The 18,910-nt window shown below is 38.0% G+C and overlaps 2 protein-coding genes across 2 annotated transcripts in view; one reads left to right on the forward strand and one right to left on the reverse strand.

Annotated features, from left to right (window-relative positions):
• cpsf2 (cleavage and polyadenylation specific factor 2) overlaps positions 1 to 17,250 on the reverse strand; it is a 30,556-nt gene extending 13,306 nt beyond the window's left edge. The window contains exons 1-9 of the mRNA XM_079584811.1: positions 16,953 to 17,250; positions 16,080 to 16,236; positions 14,875 to 15,034; positions 13,750 to 13,855; positions 11,790 to 11,919; positions 10,869 to 10,984; positions 9,664 to 9,851; positions 8,081 to 8,371; positions 784 to 884 (exon numbers count right to left, since the gene is read on the reverse strand). Of these exons, the coding sequence (XP_079440937.1) occupies positions 784 to 884; positions 8,081 to 8,371; positions 9,664 to 9,851; positions 10,869 to 10,984; positions 11,790 to 11,919; positions 13,750 to 13,855; positions 14,875 to 15,034; positions 16,080 to 16,228 (1,241 nt within the window). The 5' untranslated portion in view covers positions 16,229 to 16,236; positions 16,953 to 17,250. The remainder of the gene's footprint in view (positions 1 to 783; positions 885 to 8,080; positions 8,372 to 9,663; positions 9,852 to 10,868; positions 10,985 to 11,789; positions 11,920 to 13,749; positions 13,856 to 14,874; positions 15,035 to 16,079; positions 16,237 to 16,952) is intronic.
• Positions 17,251 to 17,466: 216 nt separating this feature from the next.
• ndufb1 (NADH:ubiquinone oxidoreductase subunit B1) lies at positions 17,467 to 18,611 on the forward strand. The gene is made up of 3 exons (XM_079584812.1): positions 17,467 to 17,594; positions 18,231 to 18,375; positions 18,459 to 18,611. Exons 2-3 carry the CDS (start codon positions 18,236 to 18,238, stop codon positions 18,493 to 18,495), a joined length of 177 nt encoding a protein of 58 aa, XP_079440938.1. The 5' UTR covers positions 17,467 to 17,594; positions 18,231 to 18,235; the 3' UTR covers positions 18,496 to 18,611.
• The last annotated feature ends 299 nt before the right edge of the window (positions 18,612 to 18,910 follow it).

The raw sequence follows: 18,910 nt of genomic DNA on the forward strand, positions 1-18,910 counted from the left end.
AGGCAGCACAACTGTTTTCAACATTGATAATCAGAAATGTTTCTTGAGCATCAAATCAGAATGATTTCTGAAGGATCATGTGACACTGAAGACTGGAGTAATGATGCTGAAAATTCAGCTTTGATCACAGAAATAAATTACATTTGACTATATATTTTCACATAGAAAACAGTTATTTTAAATTGTATTAATATTACTGTTTTTACTGTATTTTTGAACAAATAAATGCAGGCCTGGTGAGCAGAAGAGAGTTTTTCTTTCAAAAACCTTTTAAAATCTTACAGACCCCAAACTTTTAAACCGTAGTGGACAATATAAAAGAGAACTGGGTTATTTTTCATTCAGCTCACTTGTTTTGGGTCCAAATTGGTTCTTTTAAGGAGCATAAATGTGTACAGGCATTTGCAACAGTGCGTGGGTAAGATATGAATTAATTTGGAGAAAAAAAAGCATGTTTTGCTCACCCTGATCAACATGAGAGCTGCTGTTTCAAAGTGAGTTTATTCCTTTTTAAGTAGCGGCAGCGAGGATGCTGAATGTTTAACATAACTTTTTGACCCAATCGTGCAGCTCTAGCGTGAATGATTCATGAAATATTTATAGCTATAGATTTTTTTTTTTCAGCGAGGATCTGTCCTTTGAATATTTGCAGAGAATTACCCAGCCTACACTTGATAAATAATGCTGAAAGAACGACTTGGTTTGATAAGCAGTGCATTCTGGGAGAATAAAAGCAGTTTTTCATTCTGACAGTATTTTAGTCACAAACTCATTTCCACTCACTCTTTCGCCTGCTCCAGTTTTTTGGCAGCTTCTTTCTTCATTTTCTCTTTCTCCAAGTATTCCTCTAGTTCTCGCCCTTCCAGTCGGCAACGTTTTCTTATCTGGTTTAGTTAAAGAAAAGAAAAAAAGCTTAAAACACATACAACACACAAAAATGTAAAAATCAAAAGCACTACAGAAGAATTACCAATCACAAGATCTGCCAAACATTTGTGGGATCTAATCGTTGATATTCAGAGATTTGTCTGAGAGAAATAAGCAAGCTATTTACGTACAAGCAAATCAGATTCAAATCAAGTTGTAGTCGTCTTTGGTAACACTTTACAAAAAGGTCTCATGAATAATTCAGTGTTTATTAGCAAAAGTCAGTGTCTTCTCATAGGATAAGGCCACACAATCTCATGAATAATTATTAGATGTGTCATTGTACTATAGTTTCGCCATGTTGACACGATATAAATATTAAACAGACTAATGTTAACAAATAAGACCTTATTGTAAAGTGTTTTTTTGTCACACTTTAGTTTAGGGTCCAATTCTCACTCACAATTAACTAACTATTGCCTCAATAAAATTACTGCTTGTTAATAGTTAGTTAGGTAGTTGTTCAGTTTAGGTATTAAGTAGGATTAAGAGATGCAGAATAAGGCATTGATTATATGACTCCGATTGGCCATTGTGTTCACATGCTTAACATATATGACTCCGATTGGCCAGTGTGTTCACATGCTTAACATATATGACTCCGATTGGCCATTGTGTTCACACGCTTAACATATATGACTCCGATTGGCCAGTGTGTTCACATGCTTAACATATATGATTCTGATTGGCCATTGTGTTCACACGCTTAACATATATGATTCTGATTGGCCAGTGTGTTCACACGCTTAACATATATGACTCCGATTGGCCATTGTGTTCACACGCTTAACATATATGATTCTGATTGGCCATTGTGTTCACACGCTTAACATATATGACTCTGATTGGCCAGTGTGTTCACATGCTTAACATATACAGGGAACTACACTGCGACCAAAATGGTCGCATATGCAACCTTTTGAAATGCCATTGCGACCCTAATTTTTAATGGGTCGCAAATGTATCACTGATTATTTTTGTACCTTATGTTTTAGGCAATATGCTATGATTTACTATGAGCATTTATTAACAGAAATGTGTATTTTAAGAATACGTTTTATAACGTGCTCTGAGCATTCAACACATAAAGTTGGCTTCAGCCCCGCGACTTATAAAGAAATCGGGTTGATGTGCGCGTTTATATGTCACACGTTTCCCGCTGTTCGCGCATAACCATTCTCCTCTATTGGCTCTTTATTTGTTTTAAACGGCAGACGTAATATTAATCCGTCACTGGTCATGATTTGGAGACATTGAGCATTGAACCGTTTTGCCGTGCTGCTTATATTTATCACGCAGTAAAAATGCCCCTCCTCGCGGCCAAAACCAGTCGTCTGTGGATGAGAATCCAAAACAATTAGTGGGATGTTGTCCTGCTTCACTTCACAGGCGCTGAGTGACATGAGAATTTTAGAATGACGGGACACTCATTTATATGACACTTTATTCAACAGGAAGAACAGCTCGTTCCGCGCGTCATTGTACGCGCAGTCCTTTCAGTTTCGGTTTTCAATCCGATCAAGTGTTGACATGTTCTCTCGATCGCATTACAAAAGGAATAAACCACCCCTTTCAATCCGATCGAAATTGCATTCGGATCGAGCTCAATCCGATCGATTAAGGCGTTTACATGAAGATCTTTTTAGTCCGATTATAAGTGTCCATGTAAATTGAAGCTTCACAATGACAGTATGAAGCACGCGAAATGTATAGACATGTACATATCCTGTGACGCAGCAGCACTCCCCACTGCATTTCGGCGTCAAGCAAACAGAGCAAGTGAGGAATCTGAATTGATAATTAAGTTCAATGTAGCTTATAATATAGCCTTATTTGTGGCTTATTATATTTCACTTAATTGTGAAGTAGACACGCATTTTTGTATTATCTTTAATACTGAATAGTCAATAGCTGCTGAAAATCTATTATTATTTTATGGATTATATTTATTTTATTTTAAGAGTTCAGGAGTCTGCCCATCTGTGGCAACCATAGCATGTTGAAATCCAAAAGAAATTAATTTAGCACATTATTGTGTACTGTATTTTCTATTGCAGTAAATCTATCCCAACCAATGTTAAAGAAAACAAGGCGGCATGTGGTTTAAAAGATGGAAAGTAAAATAAAAAACACACCTGTATGCAATACAGTTTCATTATTGTTCATTATTATCCAGAGCGGCTTACTATAAATAATTTGTGCGACCAAATCATGTTTTGCGCCAGTAACTGAAAAAGTTAGTAGCGCAAGTGCCACCAGTGGAAAAGGTTAGTGTAGTTCCCTGATACATGACTCTGATTGGCCATTGTGTTCACACGCTTAACATATATGATTCTGATTGGCCATTGTGTTCACACGCTTAACATATATAGCCGCGTTTCCACCGAAATTACCCGGAACAATTTGTCCCAGGAACTTTTTTCCCAGGAACTTTTTTTGCCCCAGACCGGTTGCTTTCTGCGTTTACACCGCGGTCTAAAGTACCGGGAAGATTATAAACTGCGCGCGTCTGCTCCTCCCAGTCTGCGACGCACAGTAATCAGTTTTGAGCGCCACATTTATAATAAGTATGGAGGAGATTAAAATTGTGCTGCAGTTGTGTTTGTGATGTATTGCGGACATGAATGTGAGATGGCTGGGACGAACGCGCAGAAAATTTCCTGTTACACAAATACGTAACCTCGTCGTCGGTCCAGCTGTGTTTAAAAAAAATAATTAAATTCCATATTTGCAGACGGACAACTCTCGCGCATGAAGCCACGAACCGCAATAGATTTATAAAAATGCCGGTTAAAATAGAATGCTGCGTGGAGTCATCCAGTCAAAATGTGGCGTGAACACAACCAATCAGCATGTTCAGCGCACAAGTCCCACCCCCGAAAGTTCCTGAACTTTGAAAAAGTACTACCTCGCCAGCAGGGACTTTCTGAGGGGGAAATATTTACCCGGAACTTCATTTAGACCCTGGTTCCTGCGGTGTAAACACACCGAGTACCACCCCAAAGTTCCTAGTTCCTGGGGAAAGTTCCCGCGGTGGAAACGCGGCTTATGATTCTGATTGGCCATTGTGTTCACACGCTTAACATATATGACTCTGATTGGCCATTGTGTTCACATGCTTAACATATATGACTCTGATTGGCCATTGTGTTGACATGCTTAACATATATGATTCTGATTGGCCATTGTGTTGACATGCTTAACATATATGATTCTGATTGGCCATTGTGTTCACATGCTTAACATATATGACTCTGATTGGCCATTGTGTTCACACGCTTAACATATATGATTCTGATTGGCCATTGTGTTCACACGCTTAACATATATGACTCCGATTGGCCAGTGTGTTCACATGCTTAACATATATGACTCCGATTGGCCATTGTGTTCACATGCTTAACATATATGATTCTGATTGGCCAGTGTGTTCACATGCTTAACATATATGACTCTGATTGGCCATTGTGTTCACACGCTTAACATATATGACTCCGATTGGCCATTGTGTTCACATGCTTAACATATATGACTCTGATTGGCCATTGTGTTCACACGCTTAACATATATGACTCTGATTGGCCATTGTGTTCACACGCTTAACATATATGACTCCGATTGGCCATTGTGTTCACATGCTTAACATATATGATTCTGATTGGCCAGTGTGTTCACATGCTTAACATATATGATTCTGATTGGCCAGTGTGTTCACATGCTTAACATATATGATTCTGATTGGCCAGTGTGTTCACATGCTTAACATATATGATTCTGATTGGCCAGTGTGTTCACATGCTTAACATATATGATTCTTATTTGGCCAGTGTGTTCACATGCTTAACATATATGACTCTGATTGGCCATTGTGTTCACACGCTTAACATATGACTCTGATTGGCCACTAGTGTGTTCACATGCTTAACATATATGATTCTGATTGGCCATTGTGTTCACACGCTTAACATATATGATTCTGATTGGCCGTTGTGTTCACACGCTTAACATATATGATTCTGATTGGCCATTGTGTTCACATGCTTAACATATATGACTCTTATTGGCCATTGTGTTCACATGCTTAACATATATAATTTTGATTGGCCATTGTGTTCACACGCTTAACATATATGATTCTGATTGGCCATTGTGTTCACATGCTTAACATATATGACTCTGATTGGCCATTGTGTTCACACGCTTAACATATATGATACTGATTGCGCTTAACATATATGATTCTGATTGGCCATTGTGTTCACACGCTTAACATATATGATACTGATTGGCCATTGTGTTCACATGCTTAACATATATGACTCCGATTGGCCAGTGTGTTCACACGCTTAACATATATGATTCTGATTGGCCATTGTGTTCACACGCTTAACATATATGACTCCGATTGGCCAGTGTGTTCACACGCTTAACATATATGACTCTAATTTACACTGGCTTCCAGTCACATTTAGGATTGATTTTAAAGTATTATTACTGGTATATAAATCATTTAATGGCCTAGGACCTCAATACATTGCAGATATGCTCACTGAATATAAACCCAACAGATCACTGAGATCATTAGGATCACATCAACTAGAAATACCAAGGGTTCACTCAAAGCAAGGAGAGTCCGCTTTTAGCTATTATGCCAGCCGCAGCTGGAACCAGCTTCCAGAAGAGATCAGGTGTGCTCCTACAGTAGCCACTTTCAAATCCAGACTCAAAACACTTCTGTTTAACATTGCATTTACTGAATGAGCACTGTGCCGCTGTTCGTCCGACTGTTTGCACTGTATTTTATTTTATTTTTTTAGCTTTGCATTTACTGAATGAGCATTGTGCCACTGTTCGATATTAAAGTTTTAGTCTGAGAAAGAGCTAAGAATGTGAATGCTGGGCTAAGGAAAGTGAAAAGAATGTGCAAGTAAATGAAAGAGAAAAGAAAGTTGATACAGGGAAGTCGTAAGAAGATTGAAAGAGAATAGAAAGTTGATAGATGGTAAGTAAGAAGATTGAAAGAGAAAAGGAAGTTGATAAATGGTAAGTCATAAGAAGATTGAAAGAAGATTGAAAGAGAATAGAAAGTTGATACAGGGAAGTCGTAAGAAGATTGAAAGAGAAAAGGAAGTTGATAGATGGCAAGTCGTAAGAAGATTGAAAGAGAATAGAAAGTTGATAGATGGTAAGAAGATTGAAAGTCGAAAGAAGATTGAAAGAGAATAGAAAGTTGATAGATGGTAAGAAGATTGAAAGAGAAAAGAAAGTTGATGCATGTAAGTAAGAAGATCCTTTTAAAAGAAAGATCTATAATAGCTACCGGTCGATATAAAATACGTCCGACTGTTTGCACTGTATTTTTTTTTTTTATTTTTTTTTTCCAAACTGTGATTCAGGAAGATTTTATTAATTTTTAGGGCTGTCTGATTGGAAGAGATTTTGAAGGGGAACGGGAGAGCTTCACTCCGACGAGGCGAGTGAAGATTAGCTATACTATGGAGAGTATAGAGGTTCGCTGTTTGTTTAAAACAGCAAAAGTGAAACGTGCTCTGTGGGGGCCCAGTGGGGCAATACTGGTGTGGTACACCACCCCAGCAGAGGACGTCCCTGGATTAGGTCCAGTGGCACCGCAAACCTGCTCAATCGCTTCCATCTCAGATAGGGGTGATTATTAATTATCAGGGCTGTCTGATTGGAAGAGATTTTGAAGGGGAACGGGAGAGCTTCACTCCGACGAGGCGAGTGAAGATTATCTATACTACGGAGAGTATAGAGGTTCGCTGTTTGTTTAAAACAGCAAAAGTGAAACGTGCTCTGTGGGGGCCCAGTGGGGCAATACTGGTGTGGTACACCACCCCAGCAGAGGACGTCCCTGGATTGTAGGTCCAGTGGCACCGCAAACCTGCTCAATCACTTCCATCTCAGACACGGTTTTAATTATTCTTATTTCTTTTGATTATTTTAATTTCTTCTATGTAAAGCACTTTGAATTACCACTGCTTAGCTTTGCATTTACTGAATGAGCACTGTGCCACTGTTCGTCCGACTGTTTGCACCGTATTTTATTTTCTAAACTGTTTTAATTATTCTTATTTCTTTTATTATCTATGTAATTATTTTTATTTTTATTTCTTCTATGTAAAGCACTTTGAATTACCACTGTGTATGAAATGTGCTATATAAATAAACTTGCCTTGCCTTGCCTTGCCTAATTGGCCATTGTGTTCACACGCTTAACATATATGACTCTGATTGGCCATTGTGTTCACACGCTTAACATATATGACTCCGATTGGCCAGTGTGTTCACACGCTTAACATATATGACTCCGATTGGCCATTGTGTTCACACGCTTAACATATATGATTCTGATTGGCCAGTGTGTTCACACGCTTAACATATATGACTTTGATTGGCCATTGTGTTCACACGCTTAACATATATGATTCTGATTGGCCAGTGTGTTCACACGCTTAACATATATGACTCTGATTGGCCAGTGTGTTCACACGGTTAACATATATGACTCTGATTGGCCAGTGTGTTCACGCGCTTAACATATATGACTTTGATTGGCCATTGTGTTCACACGCTTAACATATATGATTCTGATTGGCCAGTGTGTTCACACGCTTAACATATATGACTCTGATTGGCCAGTGTGTTCACACGGTTAACATATATGACTCTGATTGGCCAGTGTGTTCACGCGCTTAACATATATGACTCAGGTTGGCTACAATGATCAACGCTTCAAAACCATGTTGTAAATAGACGCCCTTTACCGAGCGCTTACACAGATACACACGGGAGCGTTTGAAAGCAGGCGTCTATTAGCGGATCCGTCTATAAGTGGATATATTAGGGATTCGCTAATAGACGCCTGCTTTCAAACGCTCCTGTGTTTATCTGTGCAAGCGCTCGGTAAAGGGCGTCTATTTACAACATGGTTTTGAAGCGTTGATCATTGTAGCCACACTGGCCAATCAGAGGTGTTTAAGAATCCATTGAACATGCTCAAAATGCTAGAGGGAAATGATGGTATAGTCACATTTTTTAAATTTCATTACCATTACCGACTTTTGACAACAATATTCTGAACTAGTCAGTTCTTAGCCAGAAAAGGGCTGATCTAATAATGTAGGAGCCTCACCTCCAGGTCCATCCTCTTCTCCCCCGGGTTATCTATGAGGTCGCGGGCCAGCGTTCCTGGTGTGGTCCTGTAGGTGAGGATGACCGAGTTCTTGGCGTCCTGGCACCACTGTATGAAGAGCTCGCGCGAGAAACCCGACTCCAGATCGGGCTGACTGCACAGAACCACCTTCGGGCTGGGCACGCGGGACAGATCGGCCAGGCTGTGACACAGCGAGAGGTGCCGGAACTGGAAAGGGTTGTTCCGCTTGTCCTCGAAGCATCGCATCAGTTTATCGCTCATCCACTCGACCTGTGAGAGAACATGGGAACGTTATATCTGAGATATGACAGAGAACATTTTCACTCTTTGTGTAATGTTCTCATTAGGGGTGTGTGATATTGGGATGACTGGGATTTTGTTGATACCGTTTTTTTTGCTTTTGGCTTTTATAACTAAAGGCTACACAAGCGTTTTTGTTTGGTTTTTGCAAAGCGAGTGACACTATAATGCCAGCTCACACATTTAAAACAACAATTGTGACCCTGGATCACAAAACTAGTCATAAGTCGGACGGGTATGTTTGTGGCAAATAGCCAACAAAACACTTTATGGGTCAACATTATCGATTTTTCTTTTATGACAAAAAACATTAGGATATCAAGTAAAGATCTAGCCTGGGAAAACCCAGACCACTCTCAGTTGTAACTGAGTTAGGGTCTGGCAAAGCTCCATAGACTATTCATTTCCACAGGGGCGTCACCAACGGACGTCGCTCAAATGGCTCTGGGCGCAATTGGATAGATCTCAAACCAATCAAAGCGATGAAGGACATGACGTATGCAGAGCCCATTCGTTTAGCCACCAACGGGGCAAGCTGGTATATCAGACTTTTTCCGAATCCAGTTGGTAAGACAGCAAACACATGTTTTTTACATATGAAGGCTTCGAGTGCTGTTTTTTGCTCGGGTTTTAACGAAAATTACCATTTTAAATCGCTTGAAACAGACGCGACAGCTGATTCGAACGAGTGATGTTCCACGGCGGCATCCATCTTTGTAATGTACAAAATCTGCGTCACCGTCGCTGCTCTGTCGTCATCGTGTACAGCCCGCCCCAACGTTTCTGATTGGTGCCGCGATTTCGACGGATTGGAAATGGGTTTCAATGGGCTCTTTGCCAGACCCACTCGCAGAGCAAATCTAAATCTGCCGGAAGTGGTCTGGGTTTTCCCAGGCTAGTAAAGATCATGATCCATGAAGATATTTTGTAAATATATCAAAATTGTATTTTTGTGAGTGGATGCAGCACAATCGCCAACAGAAATGCACAACTTTAAAGGCGATTTTCTCAATGTTTCGATTTTTTTGCACCCTCAGATTCCAGATTCTCAAATAGTTGTATCTCGGCCAAAAGTTGTACCTAACAAACCATACATCAATGGAAAGCTTATTTATTCCGCTTTCATGTGATGTATAAATCTCAATTTAAAAAAATTGACACATAAGATGAAAGGTTTTGTGGTCCAGGGTCACAATTGCGATATTTTTGTAAACAACACAAATCGCACACCCCTGCGTAGGATTTGACTGTGACAGCGAGACCTGGGACTTTGAGAACTCCACCACGTTGTAGCTGACGTTGTTGAGCAGGGCGAGCGAGTAAACGCCCAAACCTGCGTCTTTGGTCCTCCAGATCTGATCCAGGAGTTGAGCCAGCTCCAGCACTCGTCCCGCTGTATCCACTGAGATCAGCACGTTCCCGTCACCGCGGAGAGTCTCCATGACATTGGCTGGAAGAGAATGTAAAACGTCACACTTTGTCCAAGTGCACACAGTGTTCGTATAGATACTGTAAAATTTTAATTCCAGGACTTTCCAAGCACTTCTGTTTTTGGTTTTCAAGGAATACAATCAAAAATCTCACTTACCAAACAATATCTTTATTATCTTTCAAATTTTAAAAAAGGTATTCCAGAAATGCAATTTTAATAGTTTTTTCAAAAACCCATTCAAGCCTGTCATGAAATCCCCTTAACCATTGAAAGGATACTATGACAAAGATATCGCTTTCCCTCATTCAAACAGATTTATTTCCCCATGAATATATGATTGACCTGAAGAATGAAAGTTGTATCATATACTGGTACTTTGAAATACAGGTGAAACCCGAAAAATTTGAATATCGTGAAAAAGTTCATTTATTTCAGTAATTCAACTTAAAATATTAAACTAATATATTATATAGACTCATTACATGCAAAGTGAGATATTTCAAGCCTTTATTTGTTATCATTTTGATGATTATGGCTTACAGGTTATGAAAACCTTTTCACAATATTCTAATTTTGAATTTGGGGTTTTCATAAGCTGTAAGCCATAATCATCAAAATGATAACAAATAAAGGCTTGAAATATTTCACTTTGCATGTAATGAGTCTATCTCTATAATATCTATATCAGACAGGCTTCAGCATAAATTTTGCGTGAAAAGATTGTCCTTATGTTTAAAAAACAAAACAAAAACAAAAAACACTAATTTCATATGTATACATGTACTATATATAATTTGTCTTTCAATAATTCAATCACTTTTCAAGTGCATATTCATAAATATGGCTGTTTTCAAGGGTTTTCCAAGACTTAAATACATTTAAAAAATCTAATTCAAGCACCTTACACGAACCCTGTGAACAGCATTAGGAATTCTGCTTCACTGTAGCTGTGGGTTTGAGAAGTTCTCTTTAATTTGATGACAAAACATCATCATTATTATTTTCAGGCGGACTATTGGGTTTGTTTGAACTTACTGAGCAGTTGCTCGTCACGCTGTTTCCTGCGAGGCTGTACATACGAGGCGTTGAAGGAGTCTGTGATGAGGAGAGACGGTCTGCTGACGTTCTCCAGCAAGCAACCGTTCAGATGACTGAGGACAGCAAAACATTCTGGTTTACATTATGGCATTCTGGTTTACTCTACACCTAGATCAGAATGCCTCAGATATTTAGAGTCCCCCTGTAGTTGATAGTTTTATTCCTTAAAACTCATCTCTGATCACCAAAATTATATATTTAAATGTTTTCATGCCTTAAAATAGCTTGAATGTAACTCGAAACCCTCGCCTCATTTAGTATCCGCGGTTCTATGAATATTCAAATGAGCCCCGCCTCCACTCACTCACTAAGCTCAGATATCCACTCGTTGACGATCACACGTTGATCTGATTGGTTACAAAGTAGTTTGTGATGTCAGAAACACCAGCGATTTCACACCGTGTTTTTGAGACTTTTTTCATTGAAGTTTTAAAGAGAAAATACTCAGCAATGCTGTCGACTTATGAATTTACACATGGTTTGTCTTAAAGCATATTAAAAACACCATAAATAACTTGATTTTCACCAAGGGGGACTTTAAAATCTGTATTTAATTTACATTTAATCATTTAGCAGAGGCTTTTATCCAAACGCGACTAGAAGCAATCAAGCCAACCAAGTACAGTTGAGCTCTATGTATGTTCGCTGATCAATGTTTATATGTGAATAAAAGCCTAAATGAATCTGTTCATCATATAAAGCGATCATGTCTCTTCACAAGACTTGGATTAAACCACTTGTGTGTGAATAGACTTTCAATGGAAGGACAGAAATCTCTCAGATTTCATTAAAAATATCTTCATTTGTGTTCCGAAGATGAATGAAGTCTTATGGGTTTATGATTTCTTTCATACTTACATCTCCCTCTTGTGGTTGAAATCCACAGCATAGATGATCTCTTCTTCGCCGTCTTTCACTATTTTCCAGATAGTGCCACCAATCATGTGACCCGCAGGAAGTGGGGTGATGGACAGACCGTGACCTTTTCCTGTTCGTTAATAAATTATGATCAACTTTCAAGATACCAAAAAGGACACATTATCACTGTTATGGAGAATTAAAGGAACACTTCACCTCTGGAAAGATGAATGTGTATCTAAAATGGGTCATTTATGTAGAAGAAATGTGAAATTATTTTTGAATTTGGAGCCTTCTAGACTGAGAAAAGCCAGAAAATGTATTTTTGGCTTATGGGGATGAAAGACAACAACTCCCAGAATGCACTTGCTTCGCTACCCTAGGAGGCCACGCCTACCGGTAAGAGATCGCAGTAAACAACAAGGCTATGCTACTAGTGAGTCTGCCCAGTATTTTGATGTCGCCCAAAATGTCCAGGATTCGGCTTTTGCGTTCTTCAGTCGCCATTCCTCATGTTTACTGTGACGAGTAGGAACGAGACTGACGGCCGCGGAGAACGATGCGAGGCCGGTGGCGTGATTACTGATGAGTGGCGCCGGCGCCTGTGAGACGCACCGGTCTCGTATCTCTCACGGAGGAGCGGGAATTTTCCTAGCAATGTTAAAACGCACATCAAACGATCACTTGTTTAGCGTTCATGTAAACACTACATTCAGATTCACCAATCGGAATGAATTCAGTTAGATTGAAACAAAAGGTGTGCATGTAAACTGTGAATGCGACTGCAGAAAGCAAAAGCCGAATCCCGGACATTTTGGACGATCTCGACGGCCGGACATGTCCGGGAAAAAGAGGATGGTCACCGCTACTACTCAGCTTTCTCCACAGAATAAGAAACTTTTAGCTTAGCTTCCAAATAAAGATGGCTGACACTATATGTACATTCTGTGAGTGAGTGAGATCCCTCTATGGGCGGGTTGAAAACATGCGGAACAGCGCCTTCTACTGGATAAATGATGAGCTAGTGTTTGTAGACTTACCCTTATTCAAAGAAATTTGACTTCCTGCTTTTTATGACGCAAAATGACGATTTTTGCGTCATAAAAAGCAGGAAGTGGAACACTTAAATCCTTATTTCTCCCATCTCAGGGGAAAATAAGGTAATAAACCATGACCATTCGAAAATGTGACTGGGTTTCTAAAGATACAAAGTCTAATGCAAATGGGTGAAGTGTTCCTTTAAAGCTTCATCATTTCTTAGGACATGTTTTCCGGCCAGTTGATAATTCCTAGAATATCAAAATCGAATGCTGGTGGTAGATCTTTTTTCTATTTAGCACTAAAACTTTGGAACAATCTTCCTAACATTGTCCAGGAAGTAGACACACTCAGTTCAAATCTAGACTAAAAACACATCTCTTTGACCTAGCATTCACATAACACATTATAGACTTCTATAATTCAATGTTAGGCTGCATAGTTTAGATCAGCCGGGACCGGGAACACTTCCCATTAATCCTGATGTACTTGGTACATCATAAGAAGGATGGCATCTACGCTAATAATAGTCTCTCTGTCCACCGGATCCAGGCCGTATCCGGATCTGATGAAGGACCTGTGCCTGGACATGACGACAACGCAGCCCTGAAGTGCCACTAGTCTCTCGCCTGTGAAGGCCTCCCTCACTTCCCTTTACCTCTGTACAGATAAAACGTTGTCAGGATAATTCCGGTTTGCGTGGCTATGCAGAAGCGATAAACAATTCTGTATTATTTATTTTTCAAGGCTTATACCTTGGAAACTATTTCATGGTTTGTGTTCTCGAGACACCAGGCACTGTTTTTTTGCAGATGTGAAATGATCACTGTTAAGCTGCTTTGAATCTATATTGTTAAAAGCGCTATATAAATTAAGGTGACTTGACTTTTCTTGTCATTTAAAAAAAGAAGGTACATCTCACCTTTCAGGTTGACGATCTGAGAGTATTTCAGCTGCTGGATTTTGTCAAAAGCTGAATCGACATCATCCAGTGTGAACAGAGAGAAATCTTCAGTGTTGTGTCGAGACTGAGATCCAACGAGATTGAACATAATTAATGTTTCGTCATCAGAATGTTTCTCTGCCTCGTTCTGATATTTAATTTGTGCAAACAAACTGAATAAATAGCAAGAAGTGTTGTACACAACACATTTTTTTAAAGAGGATTCAACTAACAATTCAACTATGATTCATAGATCTCTTTCATAATATATATATTTTTTTATTTAACAGAGCGGTCATTACTGCATGCTACCATTAAAAAAAAAAGTTATTTGCTCCCATCTGACACATTTAAATAATTTACACTGGAACAATTATCAACAACAATAAGGGTGAAACTCACAAAACCCAAAACTGCATAGTGACTTTATTTTCATGATAATTAAGCATATTTTAGCATATTTTCCAAAATAATAATAAAAAGCATTTAGCATTACTGTAATGCGAAAATAATTCAAACTATAATATTTGTTATACAGTTTTTTTAACTGTATTAAAGCAAAGCCTCTCAAAAGTTAAACATCTGGATGCATTACAATAATAGTTGTTTTTTTGGGGAAAATGTGCTTAACTGTCATAAAAATAAAAATGTTACTAGTCCGAAAACTAATTTTATAGTGAAATGTCACTCATTTAAACTCGGTCTCTTTAAACAATGATTCAATTAAATGAAAATAAACATATTCAAAATAAACCCAACACAAACATAAAATCAATTTAAGCTTCATATTCAAAAATCTCAAATATCCTGCCATAAAATATTCTTTAAATTATTATTTATTCTAAAAATTATTGATTATTTTAAAAATGATTATTTTTAAAACAAAACTGTTATTTTGATTATGATTATGAAAATGACTTGATGTTTGTGTTATTAATATATTAGTTAATACATTTTGATTATTTGAGTTTTATGTGACTTTCATTACATTAAATGTTGCCAACTTTTTCTTTGTAAACTATTCATTTGACAATTAAAAAGTAGTATTTCAGATTCATACGACAAATCACAAGCAGTGCTTCATTTGAAGCCCGTCCATCTCACCTGATAGAGATCGTACATGAACATCTGTCCCATCTTGTAGACGGGGATGGTGGCGTAGATGGTGCAGTTGAGCCCCAGTTTGCCCACAGCGTACGGTAAAGCTCCCAGATGCAGAGGATCAGGGTGAGAGAGCAGCACGGCGTCCACCTGATGGATATACCTGACAGAGACAGCACGGCAAATAACACAATCACATACAGGATTTTATATAGTTGAGTTGACGATCACACGTTGATCTGATTGGTTCGTTTTGTGACATCAGAAACACCAGTGATTTCAAACCGCGTTTTTGAGTTTTCACTGCAGTTTTAAGGAGAAAATACTCAGCAATGCTGTCAACTTATGAATTTACACATGGTTTGTCTTAAAGCACATTAAAAACACCACATAGACATATAAACAACATTAATAACTTAAAGGATAATTCCGGTATTTAACACCTTGAGTCTATATTGTAGTTTGTTTTGGATGAACAAGAGTGGTGGACAACATTTTTTTGACAATGGTTCCTCTCTCGAGTTTTTGACTATAATAGAATTGGCCATGGACCCATTTAACATTGGAGTCAATGGGCATGTCCGAAAATGTCATTAAAACAACCTTTAACATTAGTTTTCAAAACTGTGCAACTCACCGAGTGATTAGTGATGTTAGTTGATGTTCCAGAAACAAAAAGTGTTGCGAAATACAGTTTCTGACGTGTTTTATTCGTCATTTTGTAAAATCCCATTGAATTCTGTTGAAGGACTGAGTGCTGGTTAATATAAATGCGCTAACGGAAGTGGTCGGGAGTGTGCTAACGCTTCAGATTCAAATATTGAGCGGAAGTTACACGGTTGTGAAGTGTCTGAAAAAATAGTTCCACTATAGCAAAATAAACGGATTGGAATCATATATTGCGACGATATATTGTTTATAATCATCAACGAACACCACTAACCACTCGGTGAGTTTAACAGTTTTGTAAACGAACATTATTGGCTGTTTTAATGACATTTTCGGACATGCCCATTGACTCCAATGTTAAATGGGTCCATGGCCAATTCTTTTATAGTCAAAAACTCGAGAGAGGAACCATTGTCAAAAAAATGTTGTCCACCACTCTTGTTCATCCAAAACAAACTACAATATAGACTCAAGGTGTTAAATACCGGAATTATCCTTTAATATATAAATAACACCACCTCATTGTCAACTTAACGTACCGCTTCAGGGAATCTATGATGTCCATGGAGAAACTTTCATCCCAGCCACAGTCCAGTAAGAAGCGAAACTCGTCCACCTGTAACAGGTAACACAGGGCCGACTCCTCCTGGACCCCGGAGAGAGCCGTCAGCTTGATGATGGACGTCATTCTGCCGTCTGAACGATGGATGGACAAGAGAGCATCAGTAAACAACCACTATAAACCTATCACACTCTTAGTCTGTTTAAATGAAACCAAAATTAATAGTTGGTAAAATCCTTTTTACTAAAGGTATTCTTTGAAGCAGACTGGTATATAAATATGTAAGTCGTTCGGTATTATACCAGGGCTTTGCTTTTAAATATTTGTAAAACCACTGTATTGTTAAGGTACATGTACCACAGTAATACAATGGTATTTATTTCAGTATTACAATACTATGGCATGATACATGAATATGTCAAAAATACATAACAATGGTATTTATCCAAATACCATTGTTTTAGTATCTGATATACCAGCACTGGCCCGTGGTTACCACCACAGTAGGCTTTGAAAACATTTTTTAAAAAAAAGTAAGATTCATAAAGCCAATTATAACATAATACTACAAATCTGTATTGTGTTATAATTACTAATAAATGTGTAGGTAAAATAACAGAGCAATATGTAATGAACAAACCTGTAAGATTTGAGAAAGAGAAGAGGCAAATAATGAATGAATATGAGTATTCATGAGCCTTTACACACTAAACAATTTCTAAACATTAGGATAAATCTGACATTTAAACTTAATCTGAACTAACATTAACTGAAAACACATAGCAGCCAAACAACTGAAGAGCTTCTCTATAAAAAAATACATAATTGATGTACATAAACACTTGCATACCCGTATCTTTGTAATATCACTTTTGATTTCAGCAGGTTTGGTCACTAATAAATGTTGAAAATTGCTGAAATATCATATTAAGTTAATTTTAATATATCCGATTGGCAGCATGAGAAGAGACCAGCAGCCATTACCGCCGCTGTCGACGTCACTGGACTCTACCACTGACAGCACTAGTAGAGGGGCGCTTACAAATAACTAACAAAAGTCCCGTAAAATGTAACCATAAACGATTTTTTTAGCATACACATTGCACATTCGGGTTAAAAATATCTCTATAATGAAGTTTTTGATAATAAAACTCTAAAAATAACTAAAAATAAGTAATTGCACCTATTTATTTCACAAGTCTGACTTTTTTCCCTCAGAATTGCGAGTTTATATCTCACAATTCTGACGTTATAACTCGCAATTCAGATTCCCCCCCCCCCCAACCCCCCACCCCCCCCCCCCCCGGCAATATATTCCATATTATATAAAAAAAACATGCTTTTAATGTGCATTTTTAACACGGGAACGATTCATAGTAGAGGAAAGGAAAATAAAAGCACCTCCCTTCAAACTGTCATGATGTTAGTTGGTACAGTCCAAAGCCCTCTTACCCTCTCTGCTAATGCTGCTGTGCTAGGAAACTAACGAAAGGTACATTTAAATTCATATATATTTAGTTAATAGACGTGTTTATATATTTATTTGTGAATATTATAGTTAAGTAAACGTTTGTACGAGTTTTCTGCAGAAGTAATGACATTAAAATGTCGTATTTCTGAGGACAGTAACGTTAACGTTAGCAGACGCGGGCCCTGTACGGTCACCTTCACATCTACACAAACATTGATAATGCGATGATTTTCATTTCGACATTTCTATTTCTTTTATCTATATCAGTAGATATTAATGAGGTGAGACCAAGTTTTGCAGACAGACAGATCAATGAATGCTGCAGAAAGCCTTTAACTCCACATGACTGACACCATAATCATACAGTATATATGTATATACACACACACACACAGTACATATAATTGAATTGATTAAAGACACATGTAATGTAGTCCACATTATAGACTACAATACCAGTCAAATTGTATTCATTTTTATTATTTATTTATGTTTAATATAGCCTAACTAAAGCAGAAGCCTTTAGTTCAAAATGTTTTCAAGATGATGAGAAACATACAATTAGCCAACTGTGAGTGTGCGCACACTAGTATCCATTAGAGGTGAAGTGAAATCATTCAACTTAATCATTCATTTGTCTCTTGTCTTTAATCGCAGGCATCATGGTGAACTTTGCAGCAGCGATTCGTGAGCACTGGGTCAATATTCTGGTCCCTCTGGGTTTCGTCATCGGGGTTTATCTGGACCGAAGGAGTGATCAGAAACTCACAGCATTCAGGAACAAGAGTGCTTTATACAGCAGGTCTTATGAAGTCTCATAAAGATGTTTTTAAAATCAGTGTCTTTGCTAATGAATGACTTCTGAATCTGTAACTGTGGTTTCAGGGAACTGAAGCCGGGCGAGGAGCACACCTGGAAGTGACTCCTGCGGGGATATTTATTGGACCCACTGTCCAGAATGTGTATATTGTCTGTTCAGCCATCATGTCTTTGATTGCAAGCATGTTGGTGCAATAAATGTTGCATTTAGTTCTGTAATGCCTTGTATTTTTTATTTACATGACAGTATTTTGTCAGTTTTGACCACATTGGAATTTAATTAGTCCAAACTCCACATCACAATCATAACGTAATTAAACATCAGATAGAATTCTGATTTGGTGTTTTTATTGCATCATATGTGTTGACTAAAAAATAAAAACATATATATATATATATGCTTTACTGGGTCTATTAAGATAATATGGCCAAATATCATTTGCAATGACATCTTTTTTCATGCGATAACATAATTTGTCAGAAGACACCAATATTTAACTGTTTTAGCAACTTTTCAG

The sequence above is a fragment of the Phoxinus phoxinus genome, assembly GCF_949152265.1.
Source record: "Phoxinus phoxinus genome assembly, chromosome: 16".
In the NCBI taxonomy this organism is placed as follows: domain Eukaryota; kingdom Metazoa; phylum Chordata; class Actinopteri; order Cypriniformes; family Leuciscidae; genus Phoxinus; species Phoxinus phoxinus.

Coding starts and splice junctions, on each gene's coding strand:
- ndufb1 (XM_079584812.1), top strand. CDS start 18,236: ATGGTGAACTTTGCAGCAGCGATTCGTGAGCACTGGGTCAATATTCTG. Junction 18,376..18,458: donor AAGAGTGCTTTATACAGCAG/GTCTTATGAAGT, acceptor CTGTGGTTTCAG/GGAACTGAAGCCGGGCGAGG.